Source organism: Acanthochromis polyacanthus, chromosome 20, assembly GCF_021347895.1.
Source record: "Acanthochromis polyacanthus isolate Apoly-LR-REF ecotype Palm Island chromosome 20, KAUST_Apoly_ChrSc, whole genome shotgun sequence".
Classification (NCBI taxonomy): Eukaryota; Metazoa; Chordata; class Actinopteri; family Pomacentridae; genus Acanthochromis; species Acanthochromis polyacanthus.
In genome coordinates, this window is record NC_067132.1 from 30,031,812 (window position 1) to 30,053,766 (window position 21,955).

Here is a 21,955-nt window from a genome sequence, read left to right on the forward strand (position 1 = left end):
AAACCTCAATCCAGACTCCTCATAAAGACGTGAGATTTATGCTGCTGTTATTTTAGTCCAGACTCAATGACAGAAATCCACAACTGTAGTTTTATTTCAGGACTCGGTTATTAAATGTCAGCAAAAACAAAAGTGTTGCGTTTATATTTTTGTGTACTTCCAATAAAAGATACTTCAAGTATAAAAATCACTGATTCTGCAGTAAAATGAAGTTTCAGCCGCTTTCAGGGTTTCAAAACTCATTTAAAGAAACAGGAAATAGTTTTTTTACTCCACTTTACATTCCTACAAATTGAGATCTCTTGAATTTGGATCAAAGTTTGTGGCTGACCAGCGACTCCAACCTGCAAAAGTACAAAAACATTTGGCTTGAGGTATAAAAATCACTCATTCTGCGGTAAAATATCTTAATATCCACATTTTATCCCACAAAAGTCTCAGAGCAGAAGTTGTTGTGAAAACGTGGAGCTCCTGTCTAGAAGAAACTCAAACACGACAAAGACCTTCCAACATTTAGAATATTTTAATCTGCATCACTTTGAAACAACAAAATCCCTGTAAACATTACAAAAACAGCACCTGTGTCATCGGAGGAAAGAGTGGACCTGGTCTGACAGGAAGGAGGAGATGGTGAAGAACGAGGAGGAGGAGAAATAATAGAAGGAGAAGGTGGAAGAAGAACAAGGAAAAGTTAGAAGTTGTAGTAGAAGAACAAGAGGTAGAAGATGAAGTCGTAGGAGAAGAAGAGCAGCAGAAACCATAAATAAGCTGCAGTCTGAGGTGATGGAGGACCAGGTAACTCCTTAAATCTCCTCCTGAGAGTTCTTGAAGCACATTTGAAGGTTTTTTTTGTTCCTCAGTCCACAACCAGCATCCAGGAATAAAAAGCTGCTTCAGACTTCATGAGAAGGCTCCAGCGGGTTTGTCGTGTTCAACCAGAAGAACCCTGAAGGTCCCTGAAGGAACCCCGCGGAGACCGAAGCACCTGAAGTTTCATCCATCGACGGCGTGACAAACGTCCAGCTGGAGGAGAACCGAGTATTGCTTACAGCGAGCCAGACTTTGGGCCGAGTCTTTGAGCACCAGGATGGGAAGGAAGGTGGTCGTCGCTCTGGAATCTGATTGGACGTCACGAGGACGAGGCAGTGCAGCGAGCCGAGCTTCAACGACGTCACACAGGAGTTAGAACCGCCTCGAATCCAACAAAGACGCTGATTTGTTCTGTTCAGGACTCAAGGCACAGCAGGAGGTTCACACTAAACGCCCGATTCACCAAAGCTTCCCCAGCAGACCGTCACACAGAAGAGCTGCTTAAATTCAGACGTAAATTCAGCCAAACTGAGGCGCTTTGATCCAAATAACTGCAGAGCTGCAGGTCCTGAATGAGGAAGATTTGGAGTTGTGTCAAAAAAATGTTGATTGTTTTCAAAAATATTCAGTTTTCTGTCATAAAAGCAGAAAAAAACTGAAAATATTCAACTTTAAGAAGCTGGAATCAGAAAATTTAGAAATTTTTCCTGAAAAATTAAATAAAATCAAATATCAAAGCAGCTGCTGGTTAACTCCAGTTGACAGCTGGAAGGAAACGGACCGTAGAGATGCGATAATTAACGATAAACAGTTTGGCCTAGAAAAATGGTGAAAATGGTGAAAATTGTGGATTTTTTTTGTCCATAAACCCCAAAATATTCAGTTTTCTAGCATAAAAGCAGAAAAACTTGAAAATATTCAACTTTTAGGAACTAGAATCAGAGAATTTCTGTTGAAAACAGACCAATTAATCCAACTATGAGCTGATTTTATGGTTTTGGACTTAAATTCCAACAAAACAAATGTTAATCTGAGCTCAGATTCTTCAGAAATTCAAAATAAAAGTACAAACTCGGGCTCTGAAAACGAAGCGGGATCCAAAACAAAACGTTAAATAGAAGCTGCTGCTGCTGAGGGATTCTGGGAAAACTTTGGTTCTGGTTTGTAACGAAGGATCCGAGAGTTTGTGCTGGTTTTTGTGTTGGTTCACGTTTAGCACCCGAAGCAGGAGCAACGAAGCAGCGTCAACAACAACAACAACAACAACGTTGTGTCCGCTGGCGATTTCTTCTGCATTTCTGACAGAATGTTTGCAGTTTTGTCTGAGGATTGAAACTTTAAGACCTGACAACCAGAAAACATAAAAAACAAATCAGTTTTAGTGTGGAAAGCTTCAGTTTTTAATGAGAGAGATTCACGTTTTTATTTCCTGAGTCGTAAACAAACGTCCGTACGTGTCGTCAGCTCGTGTCGCATTAAATTCGGACGTAAAAATTTAAGTTTCGCTGCAATTTTGAGCAAAAACGAAGCCTAAAATTTGTTTTCTGACAACCAGAAAAGGTTAAAAAAAAGCATCAGCTTCACACTTCAGCCTGCAAAGTTTAATTAAATGAGAAATTATTTACTGAGCTGGATTGAAACAGATTCTGCTGTTATTTTACTGCAATAATGAAAAAAATCTTGCTTTATTGAGAAATTTTCCACGTTTCTCTTTCCTGAGCCGTAAAACATCTGTACGTGTCGCCGTCTAGCGTCACGTTAAATTCGGAAAACGTGGTTTTGAGCAAAAACGAGGCTTAAGATTAGTTTTCTGACAACTAGATGAAGTAAAAATGACTCCATTTCACAATATTAACACGGAAAGCTTCAGGTTTTGAGGAGATATTTTCACGTTTTTCTTTCCTGAGCCGTAAATAAACGTCCGTACGTGTCGTCGTCTCGTGTTGAAATAAATTCGTACGTAAAAACTAAAAATTACACCAAGCAAAAATGAGACCAGAAATTCGTTTTCTGACGAGGAGAATGAGCAAAAAAAATTTAGTTTTGCATTATTAACATGCAAAGTTTCAGATTTTAACGAGATATTTTTACGTTACGATATTTTTACGTTCAAACAAAATCTTATTTATCTCCTTTAAACGTTATAACACAATAATTTAAATAGTTTTAAGGCAGATCTGAAGAAAACGCAGCCGTAAATGAACGTCCGTACGCGTCGTCGTCGTCTCGTGTTGCATTAAATTCGGACGTAAAAATTTAAACTTCGCTGCAATTTTGAGCAAAAACGAGGCTTGGAATTAGTTTTCTGACAACTAGATGAAGTAAAAATGACTCGATTTCACAATATTAACATGGAAAGCTTCAGGTTTTGAGGAGATATTTTCACGTTTTTCTTTCCTGAGCCGTAACTTAACGTCTGTACGTGTCGTCGTCTCGTGTCGCATTAAATTTGGATGTAAAAACTAAAATTTAGCTGCGATTCTGAGCAGAAACGAGGCCTACAATTGGTTTTCTGGAGCAACTTTGACAACCTGAACAAGGAAAACTAATAAGTTCCACGTTCTTAAGGTTTTAACGAGATATTTTCACGTTACAACAAACTGATCCGGCTGGAGCAAGAAACTTCTCCTGTTATAATAAAATCTTATTTATCTTGTTTAAACGCGACTCGTTTCACGTTACGGTAAAATTTTATTGAATTTAACAAGAAACGTGGAGTTTTTCCTTTTCAGAGCCGTAAATAAACGTCAGTTCATTCAGTTTTCTGTCATAAAGGCAGAAAAAAAGAAAATATTCTCATTTAAGTGGCTAAAACCACAAAACTGACTTTTTTCCACTAAAAAATTGAATCGATGTTTAAACTAGCTGCGGGTTACTTAAACTAACAGCCAGATCTTCTCATTTTGAGCGTTTTTTCTGTTTGCCTTTAATCCAGACTAAATCCAGATGAACTCAATGTTTTGCTTGTTGTTGTGGCGCTGCTTCGTCCTCGTGTTCTACAGACTGACAGCGACTCTGAGGAGTTTGTGTCCAGTCAAAACAAACAAACAAAAAACAACAACAACAACCACGGCGGAGGAGGAGCACAAACAGCAGCTGGTGGAGGAGTTTTGGTCCCTGAAGCTTCGGTTTGTTTTCTCCGGTCGCTGCAGGACTCCTCATGTGGAGATATTTTTAAAAACGCACACAGAAGTCAGTTTGGAGGCGATCTGCACCTTCAGCAGAGGGAAGATTTATGAATCCCGAACTCCCGACAGAAGAGGAAGAAGAGAACTTAAAAACGGATATGAAAGGTATCAAAAAAAGAGAAAAAGAAGGCGACAAAAAACTCAAATATTCCCAGTTTTCCTGAAGCTTTCTAGCGATTCGACAAGTTGTCTGGATTTCCTGAAGTGAGGGCGTGTTTTTTTGTTTGTGTCGGTGTGTAAGGCCTTTGTGTCGTCGGTCAGCAGGAGGTAGAAGTCCGGATCAGGCGATCTCCATCTCCCGCTCGATCCCGACGTACTTCAGAGCGTCCGCCTGGCTGTACCTAAAAAAACAAAACAAAAACAACATTCAAGTGAGTTTAGGTTCGTTCACTCACTTCATGGATTATTCCGTTACTCTCAGCAGCAGGAGGAACAAACCACCCGTGAACACCCCCGCGTTTTCACGACTTTGGACCGGTCCAAAATAACAGACTTAAATAATCGTCAACAAACACACCAACTTCAGGTCAAACGACGCAAAATGAACACAAATGAGCGCAAAATGAATAAACTAAGTAAAAAGAGACGGAAAAGGAGATGGTAATTCAATGCAAACAGAGATAAAAGCACTATTAGATGAAAAATGTCTGCAAAGAGACACAAAACAACCACAAATGGACCCAAACTAAGACAAAAGAGACATAAAATGAACACAAAAAGATGCAAATTCAATGCAAACAGCGCTAAAACGACTACTAGATGCATTAAAGAACCACTATTAGATGAAAAATGTCTGCAAAGAGACACAATACAACCACATACGGGCCCAAACTAAGACAAAAGGGACATAAAATGAACACAAAAAGATGCAAATTCAATGCAAAAAGATCTAAAACCATCAGAGAGATCCGGAAATTGACGAGAGAGGAGGACGAACCAGTCAAAAAGAGACTTAAAATGAATGGAAAATGGAGACAAAACAACCACTACTAGACGCAAAACAGCTGAAAAACACACACAAAACAACCACAAATGGACCCAAACCAAGAGAAAAACCCAACTAAACCATCTTTCTGCTTGTTCTGTGTCTTTGTGGTGGTTTTCTTGACTGACCTGTAGTCGAAGAAGAGCTCCTCTCCGGTCTGGATGGCTCTCTTGGCAAAGATCCCTATCCTGTGGTCTCCGTTCACCATCATCACTGCAGAGAAAACGCTCGTCAGTCGAATGCTGAAGCGCCACAAACGCCCTGAAGCTGCTGAACTTTCTCACCTTTTGCATAGCAGTTGGGGTTGACGGAGTGGTTGGCGAAGCGGATCTTGTTGCCTTTCCTCGTGGCGTCGACGACAAAGTCTGCGGAGAAACGAAACCGACGGCATTTTATTAGAAGAAAAGAAGAGAATAGCCGCTTTATCGTCAACCAGAACATACACCAGTTGGTGCACATCAGGCTGAAATTATGAGCGGCTGGTTCTTCATCCGACGTTGAAATTCAGGCGCTGAAGTCGAACGGGAAACGGGTTTTTACCGTTGTTGAGATTGAAGAGGAAGCTGCACATGTATTTGTCGTAGACCTTCCCTCTGCGGTCGGCTTCGTCCTGGGAGATTATCTGCAAACAAGTCAGAGTTCACGCATTTTAACGCTGAATTTGTGCACTTTTTTTGGTCAAAAGTGTAAGAAAACACGAGGAAGAGTTGCTGCAGAGCGTCAACTGGCCTCAAAGGTGCAGATTTACAGTCAAAATAGTGTTTCCTGCCGCTTTAGACTTGTTGATTATAGAGCTGCAAAGATAAAACAGCAGCAAAGACACTGAAAAAAAATGCTAAGAGCCAAAAAAAAAAAGAAAACGGCAACAAACTGATAAAAACAAACAATTATTGACTCAGAGGCCAAAACAAGCAAAAAGAGACTCAAAATTAGCACAAAAAGATGCTAATCCAAGGCAAACGGAGACAAAACAAACACAAAAACACCCAAACCAAGAAAAAAACAAGATGTTAAAGAAACACAAATAAATGCAAACCGACCAGACGCTCAAAATGACTCAAACGGAACACCAAGACCCACAAAACGGCGACAAAGACGCACAAAAACAGAAGAAAGACGTGAAGATTTACCACAGCGAGACAGAACCGAGTATAAAGAGACACGAAATAAACGCTAATTTGGTTCAAACGGACTTAAAACCGCCTCTTAGAGACACAAATCAACCACAAATGGACCAAAACCAGAATAAATAAACACGAAATATTGCAGATTAAATTCAAATATTGTAGCAGAAAAAGCATTAATCAGTAGAGTAATCCTCGTTAATGGTTTTGTGGGTTGTTCTTGAGTACTTTTGCGTCTTTGCTGCTGTTCTGTGTTTTTTCGGTCCTCACCTCTCCACAGTACTCGGAGATGAACTCGTTCTTCTGCACCGGCTCTTTGATGAAGATTCCCCAACCGGCCACGTCCGACGGAGCCAGCAGCAGGTGCTAAGAGGAAAAACACCAGATTTAAACCATCAGAAACACACAATCTTAGAGGTGTCTGCTGCTGTTCTGGGTAAAAACTGAAACTACAGGAAGTTTCAAGCAAAAATCACAAGAAAAAGAATTGATTTACGTTGACAGACGGGCAAAAAACAAACCAAAACTGTAAAACAAACATCAGAAACCCGTATTTTTTTTTTTAGCTGCAGGTTCTGGAGGTCCGTCACCTTCTTGGCTCCTCTCTGGATGGAGCAGTTCTTGCAGGACACGTTCTTGCTGTCCCAGTGATCCGCGGCGCCGCAGGTCAGACACAGGTCCGGGTCGCATTCTCGGACCGCCAGGTAGCACGGGCACTGCTTGGTGTTGCACTGGGCTTTGCACCGGCAACCCGGGAAGCGGTTCTGACCTGCAGAGAGAAAGTCCAGGTGTTGGTGAAGCCGTGGCTCTGTCTGATGGAACATCTGGACCACGATGATGTCAGAGCAAATTTTAGTTTAAAGCGCAACATTTTAATCTGGAATATTTTACAGTTATGTGCAGCGTGAACTTTGATTTCAGTATTACTTTTTGTTTTTTTACAGTTATATTTATTTTCAGCCACACGTATTTATATCTTATTGCTATCCCTGTGAGAACATTTACTCTCATGTTTTGTAAATTTTCTGAGGAATATTTTTATCAGCTGCAGTTCACCCTCGTGTCGTTTTAAAGTTTGAAAATGTGGGAAAAAAATGTCCACATTTTCAACATTTTTGGGAAATTTTTGAACATTTTTTGGTGAAAAAAAGAAATGTTAAAAATGTTTTCTTTAAGAACATCCACATAAAAATCAACCAAAATCCAGCGAAATTCGCTGGATTTTGGTTGATTTTTATGTGGATGTTCTTAAAGAAAACACCAGAAGTTTTACTGATATATATGGAATCGGTTTAGATATTTTTAGGATTTTTTTGGAAGATTTTTACTCATTTTTTGAAAATAATTTGAAGACTTTTCTTCCTGAAGGTTTTGCAAATTTTCATTAATTCGGGGAATTTTTCTGCTGAATTTTCTGATTTTTTTCAGACAAGGAAACAATATTTTTCGCTGGATTTTGGTTGATTTTTATGTGAATGTCTTTAAAGAAAAATCAGAAGTTTTACTGATATATATGGAATCGGTTTAGATATTTTTAGGATTTTTTTGGAAGATTTTTACTAATTTTTTGAAAATAATTTGAAGACTTTTCTTCCTGAAGGTTTTGCAAATTTTCAGAGATTTGGGATTTTTTTTGCTGAATTTTCTAATTTTTTTCAGACAAGGAAACAATATTTTTCTCTGGATTTTGGTTGATTTTTATGTGAATGTCTAAAGAAAAATCTAAAGTTTTACTGATATATATATGGAATCGGTTTAGATATTTTTAGGATTTATTTGGGAAGATTTTTGCTCATTTTTTGAAAATAATTTGAAGACTTTTCTTCCTGAAGGTTTTGCAAATTTTCAGAAATTTGGGGAATTTTTTTTGCTGAATTTTTTCAGACAAGGAAACAATATTTTTTGCTGGATTTTGGTTGATTTTTATGTGAATGTTCATAAAGAAAATATCAGAAATATTACTGATACATATGGAATCACTTTAGATATTTTTAGGATTTTTTTGGGAACATTTTTCTCATTTTTTTTAAATAATTTGAAGACTTTTCTTCCTGAAGGTTTTGCAAATTTTTGGGATTTTTTTTTCTGAATTTTATTTTATTTTTTCAGACAAGAAAACTATTTTTTGGTGCCTGTAAATGAGGACAGCAGGAGGGTTAACCATCATGCCGGCTGATTAACAGATTTCCAGCGGATGAATGGACGTTTGCGTTTCATCGTATAAACTTCTTACACTCGGAGCTGCACTGGCAGAACTTCTCGCAGAAGTTCTGGGCGGTGACGCACGGACACGAGGAGTCGCACGGCTGCCGGGGGTGGTCACATGGCTGGTAGTTGTAGACGTGATTGGACGAGCCGTCTGTAGGAGGAAACATGGAGAGGACGGTTCAACATAGGAGCTTCCTGCAGCTAAAAACAGAAACTGAGTTGAAAACCAAAGAAAATAAAAAACTTTTTTTATAGATTTTTGCCTGTTTTGTTAAATTACAGGGGAAAGATGTGTTGAATGTAAACAGTTAATTCATATATTATACAACATTTAAACACTTTCAGACCAAATAATGAGGACCAAACATCAGTTTTATCCTCCGATTGCCTCCGTTTGCATTAATTAGCACGTTTGTGGGCTCTTTTCTAGACTTCCTGACCTTTCTTCAGCTGGATCTTCCTGCAGTGAGTGGCCCACAGTCTGTGTTTCCTCTTCTTCTTCCTCGGCGGCGTGTCCTCGTCTTCGGCCGGAGCTCGAGCGATGATGCTCGACTCCTTCACCCTGAACTCGTAGACCTGCGACGGAAAGACGAAACGTGGAAGAAGGAAGCTCGTTTCACACAGAGAGGCTGTAAGGTGCTGTAGAACGGAGCGTAGACGCGTTTGGACGGGAAAACTAAGACAGCTTAGTGTGCCTGATGTTTGCAAAAAATACGTAAATATCTAGTTTCAGTAAATAAATACAAGGTGCCTGACGCTGTAGATGCAGAGATGTACATTTAACTGGGAGTTAAATAAATTAAGCTGCTAGATTAGTGTGCTCTCACCTGGAAGATTTCAGGTTTTAAAGTTTAAACCTCAGATATTTGTGTGCTATTCTACTTATACTGTACTGAAATGTTTAAAAAAAGGCAGGAAAAAGTGCAGAAATTCACTCAGACTGCCTTCAATTTTACTGAGTTTAGTTTTAAATGGATTTTTTATCTTCTTAAGAAGCTTCCGAGTCGTTTTAGCAAATCACTTATGTAATACTGATGCTATTTGTTATTTTTCTTATCTCTAAAATAACCTAAAAGTCTAATAAATCAAAACCAAACATCTTGCCATTTGTGTGCTTTTATACTCCGATTTAAATGTTCAAATACGTAGAAAAAAAATGCATAAATTAAAAGTCCAGAAAAGTTTAAACCAGAATTTACACCAAACAGTTTTGGTTCTATTTAAAATTTTACTGAGTTTTTAATGTTTAATTTTTTTTTTTTTCATTTTTGCAGCTGAATTTGACTATTAGCTTAAAAACTGAACAAATCTGAGCGTCGATAGTTCAGTTTTATGCGTTTTAAATTCATAAATGAATGCATTCCTGGTCTCAGATGAAACTAAACGCTGCTACCTGTCTGCAGCTCTTGGTGCCGATGAGTCTGGCGATGGCGCAGTAGTTGTCGTAGTACGTCCCGATGAGAACCCTAAAGAGAGAAGCCTCGGCGCCGCTCCAGTCCACCGCTTCGGCTTCACCGCTGAGCTTCATCTTCACCGGAGTCTGACACCGAGAGTTTCCCTCTGCAAACACAGAGCGTCCGGGTTTCTATCGGTTCGCTTCTTCACATCAAAGCAGGAATCTGTCTGTTCCCTACCTGAGCTGCTGGTCGTCTCGTCCTTCTTGTCCTCGTCGTCCTTGTCGTTGTCCCGCTCGTCCTCCTTGCTGCCCTCCCGGTCGCTGTCCGTGTCTTTGGTTTCCGAGGAAACGGTGGGGGTGCTGGGCCGGCTGTTGCTGTTGGGGAGTCGTCCACGGCGACGGCCCGCCGTGCGTTTGGAGGGCGTCTTAGCGCGTTCAGCGACGACGCCGGCCGGATACTCCCTCACCATCCCATCCTGAGGAATATTACATCAAAGTTTAGCTAAACAGGAGAAAAAATAACAGAGAAACTCTCTGGTGCAGCGTCGACACATCCAAACGTCAGCATTATGAAGATTTAAAAACATTTAAAAACTACAGTTACAGACATCTCCTGCATCATCAGTATTTATAACTGACAGAAGAACCTAAATCTGAAAAATAAAACATGTAAAATATAGAGAAAAGATTCAATATCAGTGTTTTCAATTCAAGGAAAAAGATCTGAGCAATATCAGTAATATCTGTAAAATATCAGTATTCTTTTACTTATAGAAGAATCTATAAAATTATAAATAAAATCTGTCTAAAATTAATAGTTCTACTGATGGAACAATCAGTAAAAAATAGATAAAATCTATAAATAATTGGTATTTTTTTTACCAACGTAAAATTCGTAAAAGATCAGTTTTTCATACTTAGAAAATAACCTCAGAAAATATATAATCTGTAAAAATCTAGATAAAACCTGTAAAATATCTGTATTTTCTACTCATGGAACAATGTTTAAAATATGTGCAATAACAGTATTTTTTAGTCTGAACATCTGATTCTGTTCCTATTAAAATCTGTAAAATATTAACAGTATTTATGTTCATTTCCTGTTTATTTCTACTCGTGTTTTTTCTCATCTCGTCCTAAAAGGCAGACGTCTGTGTGAATATTAAACTAGAAGAAGATCCCAACGTTACTGCGGCGGTACTGAATGAGTATTTAGTGACTCACCTGCACCAGGTACATGTAGCAGTCGATGCCGCAGGGCTTACTGTCCACCAGGTTCTCCAGGTTCTTACGCTTGTAGGTGTTTGGAGTCGCATGGAAAGCTGACAGAGAAAAAACACGTTATTTTATCGGATTTAAACAAATTTGTGAAAAACGTTCTAACTATACGCCTCCGTTTGGCTCATTTGAGTGGATTTCTACTTTTTTTTTTTGTGTCTGTGTGGACTCACGGTGGAGGAAGCAGTCGTATTTGAAGCAGCGTCTGCAGAACAAGGTGTGGAAGGAGTGCAGACTCTGCTCACGCTGCACAGAGCGAGCGTTCGGACCGTCGATGTTCGGCGTGCATTCAGGAGGCAGCGCTCCGGGCAGCTGCTGCTCCGTCAGCTCCTTGTACCTGAAACACAAGAGAAGCAGAGTTTAGAGGCAAAGCTGGTCCAAACAGACGTATCAGCGCTCGATTTAGACGGCCGCCAGGTCGCCATTTGCGACTAAAAACCGATTTTGGCGACCAAAAATGACAAAAAACACGCTGGTTAGGGGCCCAAATATTTTGATTTGGGCTACTGACCTCCAAATCCAAGTTTCAGGGATGGCAATTTTCCGCGGATCTCCGCCGATTTAATTTCAAATTTGAACACTTTATTGTCGCTGATGTTAACGTCGTTAACATCTCACGGGAGTCCGCGAGACTCCGTCGGATCCAGAACCAGCCCAGAATGTGGTGGCGGCATCCGGAGGACAGCACCAACTGAGCCTGAGCACCGCGAACGGAAAGCACCAAGCCACCGGAGCTGTCATTTTTAACTCGGCGTCCGCCGGCTGCTCTCCCCGGTCACAGACTGCTCAGACTCCCCGGCTGGCTAGCTATCCCCCGCTAGCTGCTCGGCTAACACCTGCCCGGGACAAACCGCACCTGTTCCGGCTGTCAACGTCCCAGTCGCCCGCTAGGAGCTCCGGACAATGCGCTGCTCATTCGTGGGTGACTTTTCACGGCCGTGGGGGGTTTTAAGGCACACTTTGCCCAGCGACCAGTGATAGCTCGGCGGTTCCAGCTAACAAGTTCACGTGGAGGAGGAACTGGATTCCCCCACCCCCCACCAAAAAGAAAGTAGGATTAATTTTTTGGCCACTAAAAGTTGATTTTGGCTCCTAAAAATGTCTAAATTGACGTATGTTGGTGGCCCAAAAAATGTCATTTGGGCGACCGGACCTCTCGGCCTTAAATCGAGCGCTGCGTATTAGAAGATGCAAAAAGTGATTTCTATCAGAGAAGTGTGTTCGTATTTATTAGGGGTGTAACGGTACACTAAAATGTAATTTCGATTCGGTTCAGTTTCCTAGAGTATTCGGTTCGGTTAATTTTCGGTACAAAAAAGGCAGAAAAAGAACGTGAATAAGAACGTAGTCCCGTGGCAATAAAAACTCCAGTGCCATGTGTTATTGCTTTGGCCCGGTCAGAGTCGCGTGTCAGAGGTTGTTTAAAAGCAGACGTTATCGGTGTTTGCACCAAGCTGGTTTTCTTTCTTGTTGATGTAACATTTACTGTCGGGTGATGCCGTTTTAAGTGCGTTAACATATTAGACGTGTTTCCTGTAGCTTACCCGATCTCCGTGGAACAGTGCCGACACACAACTTTGGTTTTATCCACTTGTCTTTGTCCATTGGTAACTGTAAAAGGAAAACCAAAATGTTCCCAAACAGGAGAGCGTAGTGAGCTGGGAGGGTCTTCCAGCTCAGGTTTGATGCCATTTAACAATCCTGCTCGCAACGCCTGTGTGTGGTGAGTGGTGTCCGACACTCTAAAGCATCCGTGTGAAAACACGTTAAGGACTTCAGTTCCCGACAGAGCGCTTAGATCACTGTAGTCATAAATTTGAAGAGAAAATAATATGAACCGAAACGGTGCGCAAGTGGACCGAACCGAACATGCCGTACCGAAACGGTTGAATACAACCACGTGAACCGTTACACCCCTAGTATTGATGCAACTCTGGAGTGATGTGTAACCCTCCTGTTGTCTTCATTTACAGGCACCAAAAAATAGTCTCCTTGTCTGAAAAAAATCCAAAAATTCAGCAAAAAAATTTCACCAAGTTTCTGAAAATTTGTAAAACTTTCAGGAAGAAAATTCCAGTAATTCCTTAAAAGTTTTATTTAAAAAAAATCCCCAATGAATGAATGTTCTTAAAGAAACATTTTTTTAAAAATTCCACCAAAACATTTTCAAAAATTCCCCAAAAATGTTGAAAATGTGGACATCAGAAGTGTCACTGTGATTTTTAAAAAATTTTTCCCCACATTTTCAAACTTTAAAACGAGTGAAATTGACCCACAGCACGACACGAGGGTTAAAAGTTTTATTTTTAAAAAAATATCCCCAAATTTGGCAAGAAAAGTCCTGTAAATATTTTCAAAAAATGAGTAAAAATCTTCCAAAAAAAGTCCTAAAAATATCCAAAGTGATTCCACATATGTCAGTAAGACCTCTAATATTTTCTTTAAGAACATTGAGAAAAAAAATCTGCCAAAATCCAGTGAATTTTGCTGGATTTTGGTTGATTTTTTTTTTCCACACACACAAACATCCCACTCACTTCTCCTTGAGCTCCTCGGTGGAACCTTTGTCGGGGAACATGGAGGAGATGGCTTCAAAGATCTTGTCGGAGGGAAACTTCTTGCTGGCATCGCTGTTGGTTCGGCCTGCAGACGAAAAGAACAAACGTTTTCCATCAGCAAACAAAATAATTTTCAAAATTCTACATTCTTGTGTTACTAAAACTAAAAGAGAAAGAATTACAAGCTGTAGAAACCGACATATTTATCAAGAACTCGTACATTTAACGATGACATGTTTCTACATTCACAAAAATATATGCAACGGTAGCACTTTAGAGAAGAATCTGTGGAATATCCGTATTTTTTACTTACTATCATTATTCCTTCTAATGGAACAATCTTTGAAATAAACAAAGCCGTGTAAAAGCCGTTTCTGCTGTATCTCAGCCGTGGTCTCACCGTCGCTGTTGGCCAGGCCGTCCTTGCGGGGGTCCTCTGGGTGGTCCTTGCCGTCACAGAGCTCCATCTTGTCCACCTTGAAGTCCTGCTCTTCCTCCTCCTCGTCATCCTCGTTGTCGCTGTACTGTGCCAGAGCGCTGACCAGCTCCACGAAGATCTCGTCGTTGATGAAGCCGCACTCTGCAGAAACGCGACGACGGCGAGTTTCCTCATTATTTGACAGCAAGAAAAAGAAACTGCTGTCCTCTTTTCAGCTTTCCCACAGTCCTTGAACTAACCATGACTAGCTCTGTTTAGCCACACCAAAACTAAGCTTTAATCCAAAGCGACTTACATGTGAAGTCAACAACTAGGAATTCATTTATATAATTAATGCATTACTACAATATTTGCCCAATATGACTGAAAAGTGACTCAAAATGACTTGAAATCTGCACAAATATCTCAAAATTAGTCTAATATGTAACAAAAATTGCCCAAAATGACTTGAAACTTGTCCTTAATCCTGCAAATTTGGACAAAATGACAAAAATTGCCCAATATGACTTAAATTATATAAAATTTGCAAAAAGTCTCACAAAATGTATCCAAAGTCTCTCAACACGTGTCCAATATGAGTGAAAAATGATACAAAATGACTTGAAATCCACACAAAATCTCTCAAAATTTGTCCAATATGAAACCAAAAATTGCCCAAAATGTCTTAAACTTTTCTATAATCCCAGGAATTCGGATAAAATGACAAAAAATTTGCCCGATATGACTTAAAAAATTACACAAAATGTGTCCAAGTCTCTCAATATTTGTCTAATATGACGAAAAAAAAACAACTATAAAATAACTTCACATTTGTCCATAATCCTGCAAATTTGTACAATACGACTCAAAATTTGTACAATTTCACTTAAAAATGATTCAAAATTAGGCATGGGCCGGTTACCGGTTTTAAGGTATACCATGGTATGAAAAAGTCAAGGTTTCAAAACCACTAAAATTTTCCGTCATACCGTTCCTGCGGTATGAGCGTTTTTTTTTTAATGTGACGTCTCATCAGGGAGAAAGTAGAGGTCCCTCACGCTGTGAGAAGCTGCAGCCTAAAGCACCCCTCCCCCCGCTCACCTGCGTTTGTTGTGAGTGACAAGCAGGCAGCTCTGCAGGCTGTGCGATGGCTGAAGGAGGCGAGCCCCCGGAACTTTTTCCGCCGTCCAAGCGGACTAAGTCGGCTGTTTGGGAATACTTCGGCTACCGTAAAAAGCCAGACGGCCACGGCTTGGAGGAAGAAGGTCGCCCGACGTGCAAACCGTGCTTGAGGACAGTGGCAGCCCGAGGAGGCAATACATCGAATATGATAGCGCATCTACGGGAGCACCACCCATCGCTGTATGCTAAATTAAAGGTGCTGTCTTGAAATGAACGAGCGTATTAGCGTCTGACATTAGTGAAATGAGCTTGTTACCGAGGCAGATATGGTAACTACCATATCTTATCTTCATCTCTATCTTTTAGTAACTTTTTTTATATTTTAACTGAGGCAGATATGGTAACTAGGTTGCTAAGGATTTATCTTAGCATGCTAGTTACCATATCTGCCTTAGTAAAAAAAAAAAAAAAGTTATCCACAACCTTTTTCTTTCATCAATCTTTATTGCTAAGATGGATAACAACAGCTAGTTTACTCTAACATTTTAGAGCTGCAATCATAATACCGTGAAACCGTGATATTTTTGCCTAAGGTTATCATACCGTCAGAATCTCATACCGGCCCATGCCTATTCAAAATAACTTGACATTTGCACAAAATCTCTCAAAAGTTGGCCAATATGACTCAAAAACTATACAAAATCTCACTAAATGTGTCCCAACTCAATATTTGTTCAATATGATTCAAAATGTGTCCAATATGAATGAAAAATGATATAAAATGACTTGAAATCTGCACAAAATCTCTCAAAATTTGTACAACATGAAACCAAAAATTGTCCAAAATTACTTGAAATTTGTATCATAATCAAAATTCGTCTGTTTTTTTTAATTTAGAAAAATCGCAATATTTCGTCAAACTCACATTTAAACATTTGCAAAAAATGAACAGTTCACTTTTACTAGGTTCTGTTGAAATAAAAAAATTCTGCAGCCTTCAGCTCAACTGAGAAGCAACGACTGACTCCGATACGACCGACGGTCACGGGGCAAAAATTCAGGGACTTCTCGGCTGAACTGCAGGCAGTGTTCACACTTTTTCTATGGGTAGATGTAAAAATGTTGTACATACGGACTCCAGGCTTTGTCCATTTTGTAAAAGAAATTATCCAATATTTTTGTCACTTTATTTATTACTTCAGTATAAAATAACCAAGCTCAAATGATTCACATTGTGTTTGTGAATGTTAGTAACTGAATCGTTTCAGCCATAACTCAAAGCCTCACCTCTGTCTCCGTGGACTTTGCCGTCGTAGTTCTTGATGAGCTCCTCTATAAAAGTGCCGTCCTGGTCCAGGATCTCGTCCCCCATGTAGGGAATGTTATGAAGCACCGTCTCGTCCTCCACCTGAAGCCACACAGAGTTCAAACTTGTGCAGCAAGACACAAAAACACCGCAGAGCTCCGTTTCCAGCTGTTAAAAAGCTCACCATGAAGTTCTGCTGCAGCGGGGACCAGGAGTACATGACGGGGACCGAGGCCACGGCGTTCAGAGTCTTCAGGGGGATGACCTGCTTGGAGAACTCGGAGAAGCCGCTGTCCACGGTGCACTGCAGCGGAGAAAAAGCCAAAAAGTCCGGTCAGAGCAGCGTCCACAGCCTCATCCTACACATGCCAGCGCGGCGTTAACGCTCTCACCTCTCGGGTTCCTCTCAGGGAGCTGACGGACGTCATGATGTGAACCGGCTGGATCCGCCTGGTCTTCCACTCCTGGTTCAGGATGTCAGTTCGCTCCATGATTTTCTGGCGGTTGGTGTTGAACATGCTCTAACAGACACCAGCCAAAGTGGGAAAAAGTTGATTTTACCGCCACGTTCAGCAGCTATAACGTTACTGAAGAATTAGACATTTACAAGCAGAAACTTCTGAATAAACGGATCAATTTTAGATTCGTTTCAGAAGAAAAAACAAAAAAATACAATTCCCACTAAAATTGTGACTCACAATGCAACATTTTCTAGTTTGTTCTTAGTTTCTTTGCATCCGGCACTAATCGGTATTCAGGGTAGAAATAAATCAACCTCAAAATCACCGTTTAAAACAACGCAGTTGATAAATGTCAGCAGCAGCAGTTTAAGATATACTTTTGTTTGGCGCAGTTGCAGCAAAATTCACATTATTTTTAGATTAAGCACTGTTTAGGCATTTCTTCTATGTCGTTTTCCGAGCAAAATCTGGCCAAAGAATTCCATCTGGATTAACAAAGTTTGAACTTATCTTCAATTTAAAACAAACAAACAGTTGCAACATTAACCCGACTTCCTCGGCTTTCTGAAGGTCTGACTGGACAAACCTTGACCTCATCGGCTCGTCTGAAGCGTTTCAGCTGCCGAAGCCTCATGTACTCGGACTTCACCCTCCTCTTCCAGCAGGCCGGACCTTTCTCCGAGCGCTTCCCTGTCAGCACCATGACGAACCTGCAGGGAACACAAAGACAACGCTTCATTTATTATGACGAGATTTCTAAAACATCCTGGCCTTTTCAACAAAACAGGTTTAGGTGGTTTTCCAATACAACTGAGTACCACCTCATTGAGGGTGGAGTCGTAGTACGGCGGCACGGAAGCCCCTTCATGCCATTTATGTGCGACACAAACGCAACACAACAATGGAGGACATCGTGGGGATGGTATACGTGCTGCTGGTCTATGGTTTTTTTGTCATATTCAAAAGGCGCTTTTCCACCAGCACCTACTCATCTCGACTCTATTCAGTTTGTGAGGTTTTCCATTAGGACGTAGTACCTGCTACTATTTTAGTTCCTACTCAGCCGGGGTTCCAAGCAGGCCGAGTGGACCTGATAATGTGACGTCTACAGAGTGCAGGCCACTGATTGGACAGGTAGTGACGACACACAAGAGCGACTCCTTCATAAAACCCAGTGAGTGTTTTGTGACTTCAAGAAACTGTTACCTTATTTATCCCGTTAGTGGCGAGCTCACTTCAAACAAGCAAACATATTTTGAAAGTAACGTTGTTTCTTGTATGCAAACAATAAGCTAGCTAGGTAGCCATCAACGCCAACTCTGTGGCTGGGCTGCCGCAATATGACGCCTCCACCCATGATGAGGTGGTGCTCAATTGTAATGGAAAACGACCTAAACCGAGTTGAGTAAGTGCTAGTGGAAAAGCGCCTGAAGTAAAAAAGGTTCTGTGAAGAGCAATGCGCGCTGTCGCTGTTGCCAGTTTTTTCTTAAAATGGTGGGTTTGGTTTTTGTGAAGGAGTGCGTCATCACTCCCTGTCCAATCAGTGGCCAGCACTCTGTAGACGTCACATTATCAGTTCGACTCCAGCTCCTAATGGAAAACCTCACAAACCGAGTCGAGTCGAATAGGTGCTAGTGGAAAAGCGACAGTGTGTCTGGAGAGTCTGCAGGCGGTGGTATGACTGAATGTTTTCAGTCGTCTCATTGAAACGTCAAGTGATGGTGGCAAATTAACGTTCCACGTAGGGCTGGGCGATGTGACCAAAATTTTATATCCCGATACGATATACATCATGATATAGCATATTTTTGGTAAATTCAATGAATGAACCGTTTATATAAAATTGTCATGTGAACAAGCAGTTTGAAATCATATATTCAACAAATAAAGGGAGTAGGTATATCTAGGATAGAGTGTTTGCACTAACTCAAGAAACCCCCGTTTCTCCACTGTGTAGATTGGAACCATATCTTTATAGCTGTGCTTGGCAACGGCCGTAGTTATTTCCTTCCATCTGCGGAAGGTATGGCTATATGGTGTGCCTCGGGTGAAAGCCTGTTGCAACGTCTGTGTCTGGAGCTTCTTCTTAACGTCAACGTCACTCGACCCTGCTTTTGCTGCTTTTTCTCGTTGACTCTCTCTGTATTCTTTGTCATGATTCTTTTTCAGGTGATAAAAACAGTTACTCGTGTTCCAGTCTGTTGTTGGGACGCGGCAGCGGCATACCTTACAAAGTACAGTAGCCTGATCCTTGTCGGTCTTTTTAAATCCAAACCCCCGCCATATGACAGAAGTTCCCCCTCTTTTAGGTACAAGCTCATCAGTTTGAGCTGGTTGTTCGTCATCTTGTTGTTTAGATTGTTCTTCTGCGTCGAGTCCACTGTCTTCCTGCATAGCTGTTTGTTTTAGCCACATGCCTGGGCTTGCCATAAGGCACGTCGGTGACGTAAAATACTGTCATAAAGCGCGTTTTGCGACACTGCGATATAAGCTATAGGATCTTCACATAAAACAATAGACATTTTCTATCATCCAGATGATATCTATCATCATATGGGCCAGCCCTAGTTCCACGTCTACAACACATTCCTGCCAACACTCCCTGATGACACTGACATCAGTACAGCGTTCAACCATCAACATCTTGCTATTGGCATCTGAAAACAAACTCCACGAGTGCAGAGGACGTTCCTACATCTCTCTCGTCTTTGACACCTCAAACCAGCTTCCCTCAGACGCTTTGAGAGGAAATGCTCTGGTTGTTCGCACCAACGATTTCGGCCAGATGCGATGCTCCCCGGCTCTGGAGGTGGCAAGTGGTCTGTGGTCATGTGGCAGATTGTGTGTTACACCACGCTGCCGGAAACAACTTAGAGGGCAAACGGTTAAGGTGAAGACATCCAAGTGTCAGGATACAACCCTGACATACAAGAGCATCCAGCATGCTACTTTCTCTTGTCACCTGTGGCAGCATTTTGAGGTGTTTTTATAGACAACAGTCAAAGGAGTACTGATCACACTACCTCATCATTGTCTTTATAAACCATTCCTGACATAAATATAGATTTAATCCGAGCTCCAGAATATGTCACCTGTTGAATAACTCAGAAACTGTCAGAACAGGTGGCTGAAGTTAACCCTTTTCTGTCCATAATAGCAGGAATAATAATAGTGTCAGGCTGAAAAGAAACCATTTACTGCAGTTATATTTTTGCTTATTGTATGCTGATTTTAATGTGTCAAGTTAAAGTTACATAAAAAATATCGCTTTTACAATCTATAAACACAAAGAACAGACCTGCTACAACGCTCAACGTGAAGGAGGTGATTGTTAGTTGTGTAACACCACTGATTTGTCATTTTTTCTTGCTTTTGTGATTTTTGTCATTTGACCATTTTTTTTGTTGCTTTGTAATTTTTTGTCTCTTTTTTGCTTTGTTTTGTCTCATTTTATGTAATATTTTTGTCTTTTTGTCGTTTGTCACGTTTTTTGTCGTTTTGCGTTTCCTTTATGTCTCCCTTGTGTTTTGTCACTTTGTATTTTACTTTATTCGTTGTTTTTTGGATCATTTGTGTTATGTGAGGATTTTTGCCTCGCTTGTGTTGTCTACCTTTTTGTCGTTTTGTTTCTTGCTTTTGTCATTTTTTGTCTGGTGTTTGCCTGTTGTTTTGTCCCTTTGTAACTTATGTCCCGTTTTGTTTCCTGTCATTTGTCTCATTTCTGATCATTTTGTCATTCTGGGTTTCGTGTTTGTAATATTTTGTCTTGTTTTTATCCGTTTTGTCTGATTTTGGTTGTTTTTCTCATGCTTTTGTCGTTTTACATTTCCTTTTTGTCTTGCTTGTGTTGTTTGTTTGGTTTTTTTGGTGTTTTGCTTCTCGCTTTGTCATTTTTGGTTTCCTGTTTGTATTTTTTTTCCATTGTTTTGTCCCTTTGTAACTTTTTGTATAACTTTTTGTCTGTTTTTCTTTTGTTTCGTGTCGTTTGTCTCATTTGTGATCGTTTTTGCAATATTCTGTCTTGTTTTTTTCTGATTGGACAAAAGCAGAAATGACAGAGAAGTCATTAACTGCAGATTGTGTGTAGTTGTGTAACGTGACTGATAAGAGCCGAAGCAGCCAGATTTCAGAGTGAGCTAGCTACAAACAACAACCAGGCTAACGATAACTGGCCAAGTTTGTGTCCCCCCAAAATGTGCTCAAAAAGCGGCTCTACGAGGTCCAAAACACTGGGGAGGGTGGCTCTTTCAGCAGCATTGGTTTCTACTCTGGTAGTAATGTGTACTTCTTAAGAACTTTTCAACAAAAAAGTTGGTCTTTCTACGAGGGAATGAATTCTGACAGGGATACAACATTTTGGCACGACACCCCGGCGAGCTAGCTAACAAAGATTGAGGCTCCTACAAAGCATCAAGAGCAAACCCGGGCAGCAAAAAGCGCCGTAAACACGGACACGGGCCGTGACAGCTTCCCTCACCTGTCCAGGAGGCTCCGTCCTCATTCAACGGGGCGATTTGGGATAGGTACGGCGAACACCGGCAAAGTCGTCCTTTGTTTGTTGGGGATTAGCCGCGGCTAGCTGGGACGTTAGCTCAGCGGCTAGTTAGCGGTTAGCTCAAGAGGAGGGAGCCGCTTCACTTTCAGCCGGCTTCACGCAGCCAGAGTCGGAAAACGGTCAGAAAAACCTGCCGTTCTCACTCTTTAGGTCCGGCTACGGTACAGAAACACCGTGTTTGTGGACGGAGCGGCTCAATTTCACGTTGTCTACAAACAATTTCAATATTTCCGCCTCGGCTCGGTTCAAACTGCTCACCGTCTCGCTCTCACCGCCCACCGCGGCTGCAGCACATTCAAGAGGCGCCAAACGGGTTGAGCCAATCACAAGCGCCGATGTTGGGCTTTCCCAGTGTGGTGGCGCCCGATTGATCGGATGGCGTAACGGCACCAGCCAATGCGAGTGGGGCCCTGGAGCGGGGACATGTGGACGGCTTCCCTTTGTTCTCTCACATGTCAGCGGAGTAAAACCGAAAAATAAGCTTTTTGAATGTTAAATTAGCGATGTTTGTGTTTTATTTCTAAATGTACACCCGTGTTTCTCCAC

The 21,955-nt window shown here is 41.0% G+C and overlaps 1 protein-coding gene across 1 annotated transcript; it reads right to left on the minus strand.

Annotated features, from left to right (window-relative positions):
- Positions 1-504: 504 nt before the first annotated feature.
- Positions 505-21,711, minus strand: ezh2 (enhancer of zeste 2 polycomb repressive complex 2 subunit). Its single transcript, XM_022204578.2, has 19 exons — positions 21,332-21,711; positions 17,441-17,564; positions 16,786-16,914; positions 16,578-16,697; positions 16,375-16,495; positions 13,948-14,127; positions 13,527-13,632; positions 11,163-11,326; positions 10,936-11,033; positions 9,950-10,187; positions 9,709-9,875; positions 8,756-8,891; positions 8,341-8,466; positions 6,698-6,876; positions 6,378-6,473; positions 5,524-5,605; positions 5,268-5,348; positions 5,112-5,196; positions 505-4,339 (listed from the first exon to the last, which is right to left on the minus strand). Exons 2-19 carry the CDS (start codon positions 17,555-17,557, stop codon positions 4,279-4,281), a joined length of 2,286 nt encoding a protein of 761 aa, XP_022060270.1. The 5' UTR covers positions 17,558-17,564; positions 21,332-21,711; the 3' UTR covers positions 505-4,278.
- Positions 21,712-21,955: the final 244 nt, after the last annotated feature.

What these genes read in the sequence shown, in the direction of transcription:
- ezh2 (XM_022204578.2), bottom strand. Translation starts at nt 17,557, where the DNA reads ATGGTGCTGACAGGGAAGCGCTCGGAGAAAGGTCCGGCCTGCTGGAAG. An exon ending in GACGAGCCGATGAGGTCAAG is followed by an intron (nt 16,915 to 17,440) that starts GTTTGTCCAGTC and finishes GGTGTCTGTTAG; the next exon opens with AGCATGTTCAACACCAACCG. An exon ending in CGCTGCAGCAGAACTTCATG is followed by an intron (nt 16,496 to 16,577) that starts GTGAGCTTTTTA and finishes GTGTGGCTTCAG; the next exon opens with GTGGAGGACGAGACGGTGCT.